Genomic DNA, 18,847 nt, shown 5'->3' on the forward strand with positions numbered 1-18,847 from the left:
GAATTCTTTGGTGCTAGAACTCCTGGAACAGTCTGTCTGTGTCTTAGCTTTTCTCTCATATTTTCTAGTTATTCCTTCTTGTTCTATATTTTGTGAAATTTCTTTGACTTTTTTCTTCGAACCCTTCTAATAAGTTTACATTGGCAGTAATTTTTCACCTTCAAGAGCTCCTTCCTATTCTGGCTGTCCTTTATTATGTTGGGTTCTTGTTTAATGGAAGTAGTATCTCCTAGAATCTTTGATCAGTACTAATTATTACCAGCAGGTTTTTAAAATTTGTGCTTTCTTTTTGTTAAGTTCTATTCTTTGATGTATGTTTCATCTGGTGGCACCTTTTCTTCTTCTTTATCACAGTCTTTCTCTTTCATACTGCAGGCTTTCCGCAAATGCCTAGTGATGAGTAACCAGGAGGCATCAGAAATTTTAATCTCTGGGTACAGGAATGAGAGGCTTAGGAAGTCAGTCATAAACAGGAAGATCACTAAATGCCAGAATGAGAAAGGCTTTTCTCTGAGCTGCTGGCCCCATACTAGCTGTTCTAATTACCCACAGAGGGTACGCCCCACTTCTTCAGAGGGAATGCTCTATAGGAACCCTAGTGGTGGCAATGCCTGACTACAGACATTTCTGCAAGGGTTAGTGGCAGAGTATGATCAGCAGGTTGCTCCATTTATAACATCACATCTTACTCCAGCCCTCCAAGGTATTTGCTTTGAATAATGAAACATTTTTCTTCTTCACCTGTATCCCACTTCATATATACTCCTGGCTGTTGCTTCCACTGCTCTATTTCATTAGGCAGAAGGTTTCCACCCACCTGCCACTATCTCATTAACTAATTTCCTGTCCTCCAATCCACTGGAATGACATGATGTGGGTTTACACATTTAAAAAATCCCTCTACTAGAGTTTTACTGGAATCTTGGAAGGAAGAAAAGAAGTCTATGTTGGCCATTTTCAAATGCAAGCCTACATAGCGCTTCATATGTGAATTCTCATTGCATATATATATATATTTAACTTTGTATTCCAATTATTTATGTACTTGCCTTACCTCTTCCTAAGGAATAACTTCTGATAAAATGCTAGTAAGCTTAAGGGTAGGAAATACATCTGACTCATCTTTGAATCTCCCATAGTGGTTATCAGTGCCTTACACATGATAGATATGCATTCATTCATGCAACACTTACTGATGATGTCTTATGTGCAAGAAATTAATCAAGGGTTGGAGACAGCAGAATATAAGTGGGTTTTTTTTTGTATTGGGGTTTTTTTTTTTGCCATTCAGTGAATCTATACTCTGTTAGGTGATTAAGACAGCAGATGTGGGTATCTTTGGCGAGGAGGGGTTAGGAACTGAGGGATTAAGAAACAATAGATCCAAGTGCACTTATGAAGAAAATAATAGGCATATATACTAAGTATCATAAATTAGGTGTAAACAAAGAGTAATTAGAACAGGAGAAGAAACACAATCTAGATATTTAACTAGACTTTGTGTTCATATAAACATTGCTGTTAGAATAAATACTATGGAGAATAGCTGTGCAGTCAAATAGTTTTAAAGACTGTGTTCCCTAGAACTGAGGATCCACAGTTTAGGCTCTTGATCAAAGCCAGGCAAATGAGTTCCATCTCAGGACTTAGAGATCCAGAAAAGCCAAATCAGGGTCGCTCCACGTAACTGAAGCTATAAGACACATCTCTAGAGTTTGTCCTTCTTGAAGGACCAAGTTTTCTGTTAAATAAAAAAAATGAGGGCTTCCCTGGTAGCGCAGTGGTTGAGAGTCCGCCTGCTGATGCAGGGGACACGGGTTCGTGCCCCGGTCCGGGAAGATCCCACATGCCGCGGAGCGGCTGGGCCCGTGAGCCATGGCCGCTGAGCCTGCGCGTCCGGAGCCTGTGCTCCGCAACGGGAGAGGCCACAGCAGTGAGAGGCCCACGTACCACAAAAAATAAATAAATAAATAAATAAAAATTAAAAAAATGAGAGGGAAGAATAAAGCTAACACACAGGGGAAAAAGCAAAGAACCAAAAAATATTGGACAAAGATGCCTGAATACTGTTCAAGTTTGTAGTTCCAATTTTTAAAAGTTAAAATCTCATGAAGTTTAAGAGTCTAGGTTTACGCAGGCAATAGATCAGCAGAAAGAACAAACTCTTTTCGACCATCCTTTCCTAGGAAGTGTCAATATTTGAATATTTGACCACCCTTTCCTAAGGAGTGTCCATCTTGCTGACCTGTCACGGGTATGTAAAGAGCAGGCAATTAGCAAAAGCGATGGGAACAAAGTAACAGTCCTGTAGGAGACACACTAGTAACAGTGACCGTTGTAGTAATAACGGTCCCTACCGTTTACTGTGGGCTGGATGCTGTAAATAAGTCACTGTTATCCTTGACAACAGTGGTCCCCAACCTTTGTGCCACCAGGAACTGGTTTCGTGGAAGACAATTCTTCCACGGACCAGGGTGGGGTGGGGGGATGGTTCAGGCGGTAATGCCAGCGATGGGGGGCGATGGGGGACGATGGGCAGCGGCAGACGAAGCTTCCCTCACTCGCTCCTGCCGCTCACCTCCTGCTGTGCAGCCCGGTTCCTAACAGGCTGCAGACCCGTACCAGTCCGTGGCCTGGGGCTTGGGGACCCCTGCTTTACAAGATCCCTAACAAGGAAGCTATTACTGCCCCCCTTTTGTAGGTGTGACAAAAGGTTCGGAGAGGTTAAAATATTTTGCCCAAAGTTGACCAGCTAGTAAGTAGTGGAAATGGGATTCACACCTTGATCTGTCTGGCTCCAAAGCTTATTTTCTTTTCACCCTGCCTCCTATCAAATAACTGGAATCCAATATGACCTTTGGTCATGATTGGCAGGAACTAATTATACTACTAATGACTGAATGGAGTAAATTTTAACAGTATATTACTGTATACTTTAAAAGTATTTTCCCAATGTTTTCTGTTTTCTAAGTAAATTAAATATAGCACTAGAGTGTATGCTAAAAAATGATTTAAAAATTTATATGGTGTTTGCTTAACAGTCAAACATTTCCAAGTCCCAGAAACTAAAGAAACAAACAAAAAGCACTTATGCTTGAAGGACAGTCCTGAGGAAGACTCCTAAGAGCATGGAGTACAAATCCCAGACATTTGCTTCTTCTTCAACACCAACACTCTATATATGATATCATAAGGCGGCAGTAGTAAAAAAACTGTCAGGGAAGAAAATAAAATCTTTGTGAAGGTCCACAGTGGCACTTAACATATTACTTAAAACAGAAAGAAAGAGAAGATGTGGTCAAGAAAATAAAAGGGTCAAAAGAAAATCCCCAGATAAATCAAAATTAAGATAATTTACATGTGGATAGTTGTGCATATTAATAAATTTTGTCTCAAACAATTAACTTACTTTCGAAGTTCAGCATTCTGTTTTTCCAAGCTCATTTTCATTTCTAGGAGATGATTATTCTCTTGCTTCAACTGCTTTTCTGACATTTTTAGTGTGTTAACTTGCTGTGTTTGCATCTTCAAGTCATTTTGTGTAAGGCAGCGCTTCTGAGTTTCCTGCTCTATTTTTAATGTCAAGTTTCTAACCTAAAAAATAGTTATTAATATGTAAGTAAATTATTTTGACTTTCTTATCAATGAAGCTGGCAGTAAACATGATGATGTAAAACAGACTTTTCCCCTTAAACAGTTAATTCACTTCAAAATAAAATATTTCTTGGATTTTCCATAATGACATATTTTTAAAATAAAATGTGGTCTTTAAAAATGTTTTAATCATGATTCATTTAGTATATCATCCAAATTTGGTAAAATTGAAAGATTATGGAATATTATTTTACAAGAAAAAATTTTTAATTATAAAACCATCACCGAACCTTTATAAATAAACCTAGTTTACTATTAATTCATTAAATAGTTTACTATTATTTATTGGTAAACTTCACACTTACATCCTCATTTAGCACATCTTTCTGTTTGAGGAGTTCGTTTATTTTCTGCTGTGACTGTTTGAGGTCACAGTCTAATATAGAGCATCTTTTCTCAGCCTCCAGCAACAAGTTCTCTACTTTCTGTTTTAAAGTTCTTTCCTCCAAGAGCTTTTTCTCCATTTCTATTGCCACAAAAATGGACATAATCATGAATCAAACAAAAGAAGCATATCAAATACATGACACAGTGCTAATAAAAATTACAGTAAATGATGCTGCCTTCATAATTTTTTAAATTTCCAATTTAATATTTTCATCTCTCCTCTTAATATAATTGAAATGTCAACAAGTTCATGCTTGAAAATTAGGTGTTTCATTTGCAGGGTATAAAATTCTACCACACTCCACAATATTACATCCATTTTAATGAAAGCAAAATAATTCTGCCTTTACTTATGTTTCTAAAAGACATGTACATCTTTTTAAATAAAGATTTATTTTTCTGCTACTCTGTGCTTCTCAGTGTTACTCTTCTTGCCTAAAAACATTAAGCAAGATCCTCATCATTATAGAGGTAGATCCTATGACCTCAATGGCTCTTTCTATATTAGCATATTACTATGCAGAGGATGGAAATTATGTTTTAGGGCGTTGGCAGAGGACAGGGCTCTAGAACCAAACTTCCTGAGTTTAAATCCTGGTTCTGACACTTCCTAATTATTTGACTAGCCAACTTAATTAACCTCTCTGAGGCTCAGTTTCCTTATCTCTAGAATGGTAACAATAGCACCTACACCCATAGGGATTTTGCAAAGATTTTGCATTAACATATGTGTAGTACTTAAATGCTGCCTGGCATATGGCAAGCACTTGATAAGTGCTCACACAGGAGAATGTTCAATGACCTGAGAAAATGTTCACAATATTTTTTTAAAAGGAGAAAAACCAAAAAAGTAGAGAAAATATACAAAATATCATCCTGATTTAGTAGCATTCTGGTTAATCTTTACTTCTTTTTATTTTCCTGTATTTTCTAAATGATTTGCAACAAACCTTTAATTCGTTTTATTAATCAGTGAAGACTTCTAAAGACCTTTTCTCAGTCTCAAAGTGAAGAGCAGACAAAGGGTATGTCTAATCAAGTGATGTCATAGTAACTGCAAGTTATTCCATGTAAAGGATTACTGATGTACTGATTAGAAAATCTGTTCAAATTCAGTAGATTCTTCTGCTCCTTCATACCTAATGTTCAGCTTCTAATTATCATTTATTACAAAGTTATATTGGGGAAAAATTAAACCTTACGAATTTTCAGTTTTTAATGAACTGTCTTCAAAAGTGTAGAAAAATGAAACCATTTTTCACATACTACTAAAAATAGCTAGCATTTCTAAGCACTTTTCAGGTATCATTATACTTGGTTTTCACAACAACCTAATTCAGTGATTGTCCCTTTACAGGAAACAAGGCACAAAAAGGATAAGTAACTAGAGAAACTCACATAAGTAGTAATTCATTGCTAAGCCATATTCTTAAACAAAGAATGCAATGCAGTGACATGCACTGGAAAGACCAAAGGCTTTATACCAGATGTACCATCTATAAAATTTAAGTTTTGTGTATTCATACAAAATATGAAAGTCACCTGTATCTTATGTTACAGCTGTAAAAAGGAATTTTAAAAAATGAGTTATATGCTAAATTGGTTTATTTTCAACACTTCAGAGAATAATCTATAAACAAATGTACTCACTTTAAAAACTAATCACCCTAATGTGGGCACAGAGAATAGAAAGAGGCATGAGTGAACTCACTGAGGTGAGGAAAATAAAGATTCTGTATCTTGTTTTGGGTAGTGATGATATGTATGTATTACAAATGTGAAAAATGTTTGCATTTTATTGTATCTAAATTATGACCTCAAAAGAAATTAAACTTTGTGTCTTTTTAGGCCATGGACAGGGAAACATGGCCCACTAACTTTCTTGTTAGGTATTTCTAAATAAAGCACTCATTTCATCTTATATCATCTAGAATCAATGTCTTAAACTAAACTGTTTTTAAAAAATCTCCAATTTTAATTACATTCAGTAATTTAAAGGCCATTTTTTGCTAAGTTATTAATAAATGTTATGCTTTAATATGAAGTGAAATTTCTATTTAAGAGTTTTATAAATCTTTGACAAGAATACTGTATTGATTTCCTTTGGAATTTCAAATCCATCATATATGAACAGTCAGTTTGGAAAACAAGAAATTATCTAAAAGACAATTCATTCCAAGATATGGGCTTGGTTTGTGGAAAAGTTCACTTTGTTATCTTACCCTATACTCATTAGTATTGTGTGACTTTGACCAAATCTAGCTAGTATCTTAATCATGCCAGATTTCAAATATTCAGTGAACTTATATTCTATAAACTCTCAAGATTTTTGTAACACAAGCTGGTGAAATGTCAAACTAAATATTATAAAAAGAGCATATCCCCCAAATCTGAATAGATGTATCTACAGCTTTGCACTCTGTATGCCTGTCACTGTTGACAGCACTGAACTATTAATTTCTCTCTGATCTAGAAATTTGGTTGAATAATTCTGTGTTGGGGGCTTACTACCTTAGAAATGGCTGCTGCCTTCAAGGAGAAACATATATGTAAAGCTTTCCTAATACTTTTTAAAATATTTTTCAAAATCAGAGTTGAATACAGAATCAATTCCATAAAATGCTGCTGAAAACCCTCTTATGAAAATGCGTACCTTTCATGGCTTCTGATTTAGCTTCTTCAATGGATTCATAAATCTTATTTTTATCTGCCAGCCGTGCTTTTGTAGCCTTATGTTCAGCTTCTTCTTGTTCTAAGCTCTGCTGTATAACTTTTAGTTGGTATGTCATATCTATTTCCATGTTGTTCTTCTCCTATTAAAGATTTTAAATGGCAGCTATCAACAAAAAAGACTGGCTTGCAATTTCAAAAACGTACAGTCTTTTTTTTTACAGGCTTACTAATAATGTTCAACATGTTCCCTCCGATCTTCAAACTTCTTGTAAAAGTAATCTATGCACTCTACCTGTTCACTTCCCTCTGTACCCATCTCCACTCTACTGTTTTGAGATCTTCAGTGAGATTGCTTGAGCTCAATAAAGTGACAAATGGTATCTCAGTATCAAATTCAACAGACATTTATAGTCTTTATTTCATTTGAACTCACTGTCGCCCTTGAAACTATTTCCTTGACATACCTGACACTGAACTCACTTGGCTCTCCCCATCCTGCTCTCATCTTTTCTGTTGCATGTGAAGTTTTCTCCCAGCTGCCCCTTAAATGTTGGGCGTTCTCTGGAGTAGTGTTCTTTAGCCATAATGCTTCTCCTCTTCCTATATTATTACTTCTCAAACTTTTAAAACATACCTAATGTTTCCCTTTGCTATATCTAAAAAAAAACATAAAAACAAAAAAAAGAAATCTCAGGATCCTCTACTATTCACCCTTATTTTCCACCTAGGAGACTTGCTTTAAGTTGAGAATCTTTAATAGAAGTCAGTCTATTTTCGATATATCCTCAAAAGATTTTCTAATTCTTTGTTTTCTACGATTTATATCGTAAATATAGGTATTTCTTTTGTTTTTCAAATATAAAAATGATTTTTTTCAAACTACACCATCCACCAACAGAGTAATTTACTCTGCTCTGAAAAACCAATGCTCTCAGCAATCTCTTTGCAGATGGGCTCTTCCAGTCACGTGGTTTGAGTTACTTCTATATCGATGACTCTCAAATATTTCTAGCTGCTACTACCATAGCTTACTTCTTTGTAGACATCCTAATTTGGCTGTCTCACAGGCACCTCAACTTAGGACTAAAATGGATTTATCACTGTCTCATCTAAAACAGCTATTTTTCCTTTATTCTTTATTAATTAATGGTACCACTATAGATTTCGTCACAAACTAGGAACCCAGAACTCGTTCTTGAGTACTATTCACATGCCATATCTAATCAATCAGTAAGTGTTCCCAAATATTCCTCCTCCAAATATTTCTCAGATTCATCCTTATTTTCCATCCTTTGAACTACTGTACTAGGTAAGTCTCCATTATCTAGGTTACTGAAAAAGCCTCTGACTAATCTACCTACATCGTCGTGTCCTCCTCAAACCTAGTTTCCACATGGTACATAATGATCTATCTTAAATGTTCCTCTAACAAGATCATCCAACTTAAAAGCCCTTCAGTGGCTAGTCCATTACTTAGAGCAACTAAGTGTTGTTCATAGAGTATTCAACGTCTTGCATGGCCTCGCTCATGCCTGGCTCTGTAGCCTCACTCAGGCCAGTGAATTCTTCACACTTTAACATTAGGTTTTCAGGCCAGTTTTAGCCTGACGTCTATTTTTGTAAAATTTCATTAGATCATAACCATGCCCATTCCCTTTACTGCAGCAGAGACCATATGGCCTGCAAAGTCTAAAGTATTTACTGTCTTTTCCTTAAAAGATTAAAATTTGTTGACCCCTGCTCTTTACTCCAGAAATACTGAATGGTTTGCACTTAAATAAACTGACTATGACTTCTTTATTTTCTATCCTCTGTGCCTTATGCCCAAGCTGTCCTCCCCAACTTTACCCTGTCAACCAATCCTGCCCTGTCAGATTAGCGATTCATTCTGTGCACCCAATATACCCTGCCCATACCTCTATCATTCTACTTACCACAATGCATTAGAATTATCTGTGTACTTTATTATTACTTTAGAAATTATCCATTAGACTGTGAGATTGTTAAGGGGAAGAACTGCATCCTGATATTTCTACCACATATGATACATTAAATACTTAAATGAATGAATAAATAAGTGAATGAAAATAAAATATTAACTGCACAGAGCCTAAAAATTATCCCTGGCTTATAGTACTTTTTGGTAAACTTCTAAATGAAAAGTCACGATAACTTTATGTCATTTTAAAGACATATTGTAAGATGGGCTTCCCTGGTGGCGTAGTGGTTAAGAATCCACCTGCCAATGCAGGGGACACGGGTTCAATCCCTGGTCTAGGAAGATCCCACATGCCGCGGAGCAACTAAGCCCACGAGCCACAACTACAGAGCCTGTGCTCTAGAGCCCATGAGCCACGACTACTGAAGCCCAGGCGCCTAGAGCCTGTGCTTCACAACAAGAGAAGCCACTGCAATGAGAAGCCTGCTCACCACAACGAAGAGTAGCCCCCCGCACGCAGCAACAAAGACCCAATGCAGCGAAAAATAAATAAATAAATTTATTTTTTTAAAAAAAGATATATTGTAAGTCAAAATTTACATTTTCCTTGGATGCCCAGGAAGAAGCATCCTCATTACACACCCCAAGAGAGACTCTCCCTTCATAAGCATCTAACATCTAAGGGCTGCTTGTATAGTGTTACGGTAAGCCTTAAAATACACATCCCTAATCTACATAACCAAGTGTGAATATAAGAAAGTACATGAGTGTTGCAAATATTTCAGTTACTAATTTTCCTTATTTTAAAATGTTTTTCAACACGAAACTGTCTAGTCATTTATTTACACAAACGTAAAACTTAACATGTTTTACCTTTTCCAAATCAGTAAATCTCTCCTGTAGTTGTCTCTTCTCAATCTCTACTTTTGCTAATAAGATTTTGCCATTCTTTAAATCTTCTTCTAGGCCAGATATTCTACCTAAAATTGAAACATTTTTAAAAACAATAAACTCATATAGTATATATATTAAACTTAGAGTAAAAAATTTGGAATTCACCTCATTCCTTAAAGTTGTTATTTATGAGCAGAACTTTTATAATTGTTGGTGTAGTACTTTAGAGTTAATTCGACTGGAATCCAATCTACCACCTTTAGAAGTTGTTTGTTACTTAAAATACTTCATACTATTTGAAAGTAAATCTTTCATTCATAAAATTTTGTAACAATGTATTTCTAATATGCTAACCTTACATAACAGAATAGTATATTCAGACATGTACTATTCTAGCACATTATCCATCATCTAAGATTATTTCCAAAACGCAAATCATTAAGATGAGCTCAAGTACAATATCTACTTTAATACCTTGTAAATCATTAATAATCTCTGATCCATGGGTTCGGTCCCTCCTTTCAGATTCTAGAACTGACTGAAGATTGATAAATTCCTTTTCAAGTTTTAACTTGGCAGTCTCCAGCAGGCAATTTTTATCTTGCAGATCTCTATTGTTAGATTCCAGCTGTTGAATCTGTTTTGAACTTTCTGCCTGGGTTTTCCTTAACCGGGCTGCAGTATCAGATTCTGTTCGCAGCAAAGTATTGGTTTCATCCAGCTGTTATTCCATTCAAAACCAAACAAACAACAAACAAATAAACACAGGTATATATGATGAAAATACCTTCAATTTATTACCCCATTACAAACTATTCAAAATAAACAAAAACCTAAAAATATCTTCCTAATGATTTCCTTTTCGTAACACTGCCAATTAAACAAATATTAAGAGATAGTCATAAATAAAATTCAATATCCTTATAAATTGGGATCAACCTACTTGTCTCTGGAGTTGATTCACTTTCTCAGTGGATATCTGAGAGTTCTGATTTCTTTTTTTCAAATCTTCAAGTTGATCTTTTAAACTGTTAACTGTGATAAAAAGCATTTTAGCTGTAAGCTTCAACACAACACACACATACACACAAACATTTTCTCTTAGTATTTAATATTCTACACCACAAACCATCATTCTCCAAATTTCGCTTCTTGTCTGCTTCTTGATCAGCTTTCCGCTGATATTCTGCATTTTTGTGCTGAAGAAGTGCCTTTTCTCTTTCTAATTGTCTTAATGCTGATTCCACATTTTTCCTTAAGGTAATCTGAAATAATGCTTGAAGTTATTATCAAAGCAAAGTATGTATAAAAATCAAACGAAAACAAAAAATATTTCAGTTACATCAAGCAAATAAAAAAGACCTTTAAAAAAGCTATTAACTGCCCTTTTGTTAAAACTACAATGTTTTCCATATTTTTTAAATAGCACACTATTCTTAAATAATCAAGACCATAAGTGTTTTGTTTACTATTGAAAGTCAAAATTTCTGTAACATTCCATCACCACTGAACCATCTTTACTTAATACAAACTATGGGTCTGAATAAAAAAAGAAACAATTGTCAATTTCTATTTTTAAGCCATGTAAGTAATACGAGTGCAATTTTCTTTTTACTTGAAATATCTACACATACTAAATTAACTGATTTGCAAAAACATAACAAAATGAAGCCTATTATCATGGTTACCCTATAATCTGAGAGTCCTGTCCACCAATACTACAAGGTAGATTTTACTATATAACAAGATATGTATTAATATGGTACTAAACTCTGTAGATAAGTCAGGCATCAAAACTTTTTATGAACAAAAATGTTAATAAAAGCACAGAGTGACTTTACCTCTTCTTCTAGCTCCTTTGCTACTTTCTCTAGGCGAGTATTAACAGATCTAAAGAATTTCAAAGGCAACAGTAAATAATTCTCTCCTAGTTTACAATAAAGACATTTACCATAAATTATAAAATTATCATATAATTACTTTGTAGCTCTTCTTTTTTAGTAAAATGTTTAAATTTACATTTTAAAATAGAACAATTAATTATCTACAAAACATACTTGCACTTGTGCTCTAGTTCCTCTTTGGCTTGTATCTCACTGCTAAGGTGTTCTTCTAATGTGTATAGTTTTTTCTGAATCTGTCAGAAAATAAGAAACTATAATTATAAAGTCTGATCATATTTAAAAGATGAGAGGCTTAAAGAAAACAATGATCATCTTCTCTTTTCTTTCAGCTTAATATAGGTACAGTTTCTGTACATTCTTAATGTGATTTTTATTGACAGAGAGAAAAAATCCTCCATCTCTTGCTTTCTATTACAGTACACATGTATGTATGAACACCCTATGTAAACATAAGAATAAAAAGCTCCAATCTTGGCAGAATTCTTCTATGACAGCAAGTTTCTCATTCATTATGAACAAAGGATATCCTCTGATACCCTCCATCATTCTTTTGTAGATTATTTATTCGAAAATACTGTCACCATTTGTGCTTATAAAGATAAAAGGTCTACATTTGAAACAAGTATTTGGAATATTTGACTGAACATGCTCAAAAATATATTACTTTTCTTAAAAATAATAAAAGCTCTTCCCATTTTTCCAAAGAAGACATGCAGATAGCCAAGAGACCTATGAAAAGATGTTCAACATCACTAATTATTAGGGAAATGCAAATGAAAACCATAATGAGATATCACCTCACACCTGTCAGAATGGCTATCATCAAAAAGACAAAAATAACAAACACTGGAGAGCATGTGGAGAAAAGGGAACCCTGGTGCAGCGTTGGTGGGGATGTAAATTGGTACAGCCACTATGGAGAACAGTATGGAGATTCTTCAAAAGATAAGGATAGAACTACCATACAATCCAGCTATTCCACTTCTGAGTATTTATCTGAAGAATATGAAAACACTAATTCAAAAAGATATATGCACCCAAGTTATGGAAACAACCTGAATATCCACTGGTGGATGAATGAATAAAGAAGATGTGGTATATATACACAGTGGAAACTACTACTCAGCCATAAAAAAAAGTGAAATCTTGCCATTTGCAACATGGATGAACCTTGAGGGTACTAGAAATAAGTCAGAAAGTGAAAGACAAAAACCATATGGTATCACTCATGCGGAAACAGACACACACACACAGAAAAGGAAAGAAAATAAAACAAAGACAAACTCAAAGACAGGGAACAGAATGGTCATTACCAGAGGAAAAGGTGGTTAGGGCTGGATGAAATGAGTGAATGGGGTCAAGTGTATGGTGATGGATGATTACTAGACTTTTGATAATGATCACTTTGCAATGACTACAGAAGGAGGATCATAATGTTGTATACCTGAAACTTATGTAATGTTACATACCAATTTTCCCTCAAAAAAAGATATATGAAAGCTCTTCTTTATATCTTCCTGCACTGTGCCAGGCACAATACTGTGAAAAGTTGTTAACAATAACTCTTTTGGATAAATGACAACTAATTAATTACAAGTCATCTTGCCATAAGGCCAGATATGTCGGGCTTTAAACAAACTAAAATTACAGAAAGTATTAAATATTGCATTTTGGGAGCCTTACTGCCTTTATAAAGGATTTAACTTTTCAAGTTCCTTTTGTGTTTTAGGTACAGTGGCAGGCACTTTACAGATACTGTCTCATTAATCCTAACAAAACCCCTAAAAAGACGGGTAGTATTATATCTATTCAATAAAGAAACTGAAATCCAAAAAAGGTGAACAGCTGGGCCAAGACAGCACAGCTAATGAGTGGCAGTGCCCCAAAAGATCCTGATCTATTAGATTCCACGGCCAATGTTCTTTCCACTATTCTTTCTAGTGATTAGGTTCTCCATGATTTCTTAAATATTTTATATACCATAAGCAAGACTGTATACTTCCCTAGTAAGAAAATACAGGCCAATGAACTAGTCAAGTTTAACAGCTTTTGGCTGCTACTATATTAGTATAATTTGATCACACTAGTTATCACATGCTAATCAAAAGTTCTTGCTGCTACTTATATATCCTTAATAAATAAAAACAAGAAAATTACATAATATATATTTTAAACAACAGATCCATAGGAGCAATAATAAAAAGAATACTTGGTAGAAAAAAGGTTGAGAACTTCTCTCTTGGGTAGGTGTAGTACTCCAAATGCTAGGTGGAATATGATTATAACAAAACATCGCTAGAGTGATGAGATTTTCCTGTTTTTCAACATATTTGACATCAACATACCTCTTGACTCTCCTATTTAAAACAAAACAAAAACATTAAAATGCTTGTTATGCTTTGTAAAATTCCTAAAACACAAATCATACCAAAATTACCTAACTAATTTTTTTAGGTTTTGAAGAGAAAAATGTTTAGCATCCTCCTTTATGTGTATGTGTGTTCATTATTTAGCTTTGTATAGAGGTCACAAAATATTGTAACATTTTGATAAAATTATCCTTTATATGAATTCATTGCTAAATAGTCAAAATTTAAATTGTCTACTATTTCTATATCCTTATAGCTTATTATCTGTACTCTTTTATAGTACTAAGATCATAAAATTTTCTAACTGGTAGAAAATACAGCTGTTTGTAAACCTATTCTATCACTTTTGCTACTAAAACTAAGCCTAAAGCCGTGTATAAGTCATCTTTTCACTGGCCATTGGATCTCACACAGTGATACTTGTCAAATAAATGAATCACTTCAATGTTATGCTGAACTGGATTGCAAGAAGGAATGCCATCTAAAAGTAGCATCAAGTGAACTTTAAAAATACAGGGATATTACTAAAATATTTGAACACGTATAGAGTAGTAAAAATTTATACATACTTCGTTTTTCCTTGATTGTATCATATCATTTTCCTTACAAGATGGAGAGTCACTTAATAACCTAGAAGGAAAGGCAGGAAATAAATTCTTTTGCATGTCATTTTAACTCATTTTCTAATACCAAGTAATTCTCAGAGTTAAATTCCAACCACAGATTCTCTTTCTTTTCACTTCAATGAAGTAATATTTTCCCCTCTAGAGATGTATAACATTTTCAATCATTTAAAATGATAAATATTTCTTGCCTCTCACTCTTAAGTGGATGTTCTAGTCTTTAACATCGTTGAGACTAGAGTCACTAAATAGAACTACACTTTTCTCCCTACTCATCTCATTTTGAGTTCCTGTAACTATCTTATTCTTCTTTTCCAGAAATCTTCTGGAAAGAGACAGCTCTCCTCCATTTCAAAAATAACATCTCTTGGGCTTCCCTGGTGGCGCAGTGGTTGAGAATCCGCCTGCCAATGCAGGGGACATGGGTTCGAGCCCTAGTCTGGCAGGACCCCACATGCCGCGGAGCAACTAGGCCCATGAGCCACAACTACTGAGCCTGCGCGTCTGGAGCCTGTGCTCCGCAACAAGAGAGGCCGCAATAGTGAGAGGCCCGCACACCGCAATGAAGAGCGGCCCCCGCTTGCCACAACCGGAGAAAGCCCTTGCACAGAAACGAAAACCCAACACAGCCATACATACATACATACATACATACATACATAAAATAAACAAACAAACAAATAAATAAAATAAATAAAAATAACATCTCTTGATCTCCAGGTCTTAATACACAAATCATCACTTCTATTTAATTGTCAATTTCTCGCTTAACTGGGTCCTTCCTCACTGTGTATAAACATGCTTGGGTTTCTCCTGGCACTGATATCCTCAATTTAGTCAGCATTACAGTAGTTTTCAGAACACTGCCCTTAGAAGGATGAACAACTCATCCTGTTTTGCCTGGGATTTTCCTGGTTTTAGCATGAAAGTCCCACACCATATCTCAGGAAGCCCCTCAGTCCTGGGGAAACCGTAATGGTTGCTCACCCCAACCATTACACACATGGAAATACCAAAAATTTCTCCAATATATGTTTCTCAAACATCTTTAACACTTCATTCAACTATTTAACAGTTTTCAGTGGCTCTTCACTGCCTGTCAAAGTCAAAAGTCCCTTAGCACAGCACACAACAATCACCTGTTGCGGTATGCTTCCCCTAAACTCCAACTCCAGTCTATTTTCTAATTTTATACCCAGTCCTCACTCCAGCTGACCAATATGTACTGAATGATCTTGTGCCAGGCTCTGCACTACATGGAGGGATTACAGGCAAGACAACCGCAGTCCCATTAAACCCTCCAGCGGTCATGATACAGTGCTACATACACACCCTCTGTTTGAACCCTACTGGACTACACTCCTCTGCTCCCAAGGTAGGCTTACATTCCAAACTTCTGCTTCCACTATTCACCTCCCCACTGTACTCACCTAACCTCCTTACATCTCAGCCACTCAAAACCCTTTCTTAACTTTAGACTTGGCTAAGATGCCACCTCTTCCCTGAGGTCTTACCTGACTTTCCCCTACCCTCGTCCCAAAGAGATGCGACTTTTATTCTTCTTCTGAACCATCTCATATCTTTTTGGTACCTTTCTTAAGGCAAATATCACATTCTACCCTTCATTATGACTATATAATTCTCCTATATCCCTTATTAGTTGACAAGCTCCTTCAAAAGCAGGTGTTTGGTCTTACTCTATATCCCCCAAAGAACACAGAACATTGCCTTACATTCATTTGTAAATGAGTATCATATAATATTCTATGAAAAAACTCAGTTTAAAACAAATTAGCGGGGCTTCCCTAGTGGCGCAGTGATTGAGAATCTGCCTGCCAATGCAGGGGACATGGGTTCGAGCCCTGGTCTGGGAGGATCTCACATGCCGCGGAGCGGCTAGGCCTGTGAGACACAACTACTGAGCCTGCGCGTCTGGAGCTTGTGCTCCGCAACAGGAGAGGCTGCGATAGTGAGAGGCCTGCGCACCGCGATGAGGAATGGCCCCCACTTGCCACAACTAGGGGAAGCCCTCGCACAGAAACGAAGACCCAACACAGCAAAAATAAATAAATTAATTAATAAACTCCTACCCCCAACATCTTAAAAAAAAACAAACAAATTAGCACTTTATCTTCTATAATTCAGTCTTGAAGTAAGACAACTCTTTATAGCTAGATGCTGAAAACAATAAAAATGTAACAAACAAATCACATACAAATTTTCTCTATAGTAGGTAAATCCTATAAAAGGCAGCTGATTTCCCACAAAAGCTTTAGGAATTGGGAAGGTTTCTACATCTCCTTTATCATCTTCAATGTCATCAAAATTGCTGCTGTCTATGTCACTGCTGAGTTCAGGTACCACAGGAGCTGCCGCTGTTAAAAGAAAAGAAACAAATTATTTAATAATAATATATCTGATTTAAAATTATATAAACGACCCATTTTGTTTTATATTCGCAATTATATATTATTAATAATATGTTGTATAAATATTAACATATTACATATTGATATTTGATTAATACTATATTATTATAATTTACTATAGAATATTTTAGTAACAGATTTTATCATTTCAAAGAATTGAAACTTTATGTGTTTTATTATTATATTAGATTGGTTTTAAATATAGATAAATCAATCAAACAAGGAAAGCAGGATGATATTATTCTAGGTATTAAAATTACAAGCAGCAATAACTTGCATATACGTTCTTTAGTCTTCGGTTTTCTACATTCTTTAAGTAGAAATATTTCTTACTCTTCAAATGAATTAATGTTAAATATACATGAAGTTTAAATGAATTACTATGCTTACCCTAGTACTTACCAGAGTATGGTCTCCATAAGTAACTAATTACTGATTTATTAATTCAAACATCTGAATTAAAGAATTGTATTTCTCCAATTCTGAAAATTACTGAGATCCATAAAACTTAGCTTGACAAATTAAGAAACCTATGCTTATCACAAAAGCACTGGGAAATAAAGACATATTAGTTTGCTAAGATACTGAGGTAATATTCATTTAGTTATAAATACTGCTTCAGAACAAATTGAAATGAAACCTCTCAATTTAAAAATTAGTTAGCATTAAGTGTACAGACATGCTTGTTAATTCAGAAGAGGAATCAATTTATGAGATTTAAAAGGTGATGAAATGGAAATATTTAAATTTATTGACTTACTCTCTCTTATGTTATCCCAATTCCACTGATCATTCTTAAAGAAAGGATGTTGTTTGATTTCTTCTACCCCATTTCTTCCAAGTCGTACCTCCCTAAACAATGCAGTTAAAAATTGTATTATAAAGAGTAACATTATATAAATACAAAAATATTAACTTTTATCTCAACAAGGATCAAAATAAGGATCAGAAATGAGTTTAAGATATCTTTATTAAAAGCTTCGGCTTAAATGTTGCTCAAAAATAAGCAATCTAATTTTACAGTATATGATTGCTCTAGATAGTAAACGCCATGGAAAGGGAAATATGTTTCCACCTGTTTTGTGTCAAATGAAAGTACGATATTTTCAATGAAAAAAATCATCTGCGTGTGCCAAAACCACGTGACCAACTTTAGGGGGGTAAAATGGATGGAGAATTAACTTTTGGCATAGAAGAGTTTTTTAAAACCTTTCTAATAAACGTTATTTTAAAAAATCCTCCTCCTTTCTTAAAAAGAACTCACGTATTATGTTTGAAGCTATCCATGTTTACTCTGGATATATCTACATCTATATTAAGTATAAATTGTTAAATATAAATATATATTACATTTATATTAAAACTATCATCCTGAATACAAAAAAATGTTACTAATGATTTCATTCTTTGACCTGTTGAGTCTTCAGTGAAGACTATATGGAAATAAAAAAACATTTTTTATGTGTCCCTGGAGCTACGTTTAATATAAACAAGAAAACCTGCAAAGTTTAGAAGGAAGTGCTCTTAGCCACACTGATGGCATTAAATTCTTTTCAAACTAGCTTTTCTCCACCTACAATCATTCCTTAGACTGCAACCACACCCCCCCATAAATTGCTAAGGCAAATATTTCATGAATGGTCCTCCCTTCATTAGCATATGCTGTATCCTGTTTCATATTTTACCCTTCAGCACAAATTATGGTCATTCCCATCAACTCCATCTAGTCCTCAAATCAAACATGATTTTGAGTTTATTACCATGTATTATTCATTAATCATGTAATTAACAAAGTTTTATTGTACTTGATAAACATAAAAATGATTAAGCTGTCTAATGAGGGAAAATATAATTTTCTTGCTTTGTATGGAAAAGAAATAATTCATAATACTTAGTTGGACAAGAATGAGGGTAACAATGATTAGTAATGGAAATATGCCCTGCTGTGACTTCTCTGGGGGTCAAATGTGTAACT

General features: G+C 34.8%; 1 protein-coding gene across 1 annotated transcript in view; it reads right to left on the reverse strand.

Moving 5' to 3' along the window:
- Positions 1-18,847, reverse strand: part of ROCK2 (Rho associated coiled-coil containing protein kinase 2) — a 137,149-nt gene that overhangs the window by 22,020 nt on the left and 96,282 nt on the right. The window contains exons 8-20 of the mRNA XM_082642061.1: positions 17,633-17,724; positions 16,659-16,818; positions 14,390-14,450; positions 13,797-13,808; positions 11,605-11,684; positions 11,389-11,437; positions 10,677-10,812; positions 10,491-10,582; positions 10,022-10,268; positions 9,527-9,633; positions 6,695-6,854; positions 3,960-4,120; positions 3,410-3,594 (exon numbers count right to left, since the gene is read on the reverse strand). Of these exons, the coding sequence (XP_082498187.1) occupies positions 3,410-3,594; positions 3,960-4,120; positions 6,695-6,854; positions 9,527-9,633; positions 10,022-10,268; positions 10,491-10,582; positions 10,677-10,812; positions 11,389-11,437; positions 11,605-11,684; positions 13,797-13,808; positions 14,390-14,450; positions 16,659-16,818; positions 17,633-17,724 (1,542 nt within the window). The remainder of the gene's footprint in view (positions 1-3,409; positions 3,595-3,959; positions 4,121-6,694; positions 6,855-9,526; positions 9,634-10,021; positions 10,269-10,490; positions 10,583-10,676; positions 10,813-11,388; positions 11,438-11,604; positions 11,685-13,796; positions 13,809-14,389; positions 14,451-16,658; positions 16,819-17,632; positions 17,725-18,847) is intronic.

The sequence above is a fragment of the Mesoplodon mirus genome (genome assembly GCF_964341445.2).
Source record: "Mesoplodon mirus genome assembly, chromosome: 14".
Classification (NCBI taxonomy): Eukaryota; Metazoa; Chordata; class Mammalia; order Artiodactyla; family Ziphiidae; genus Mesoplodon; species Mesoplodon mirus.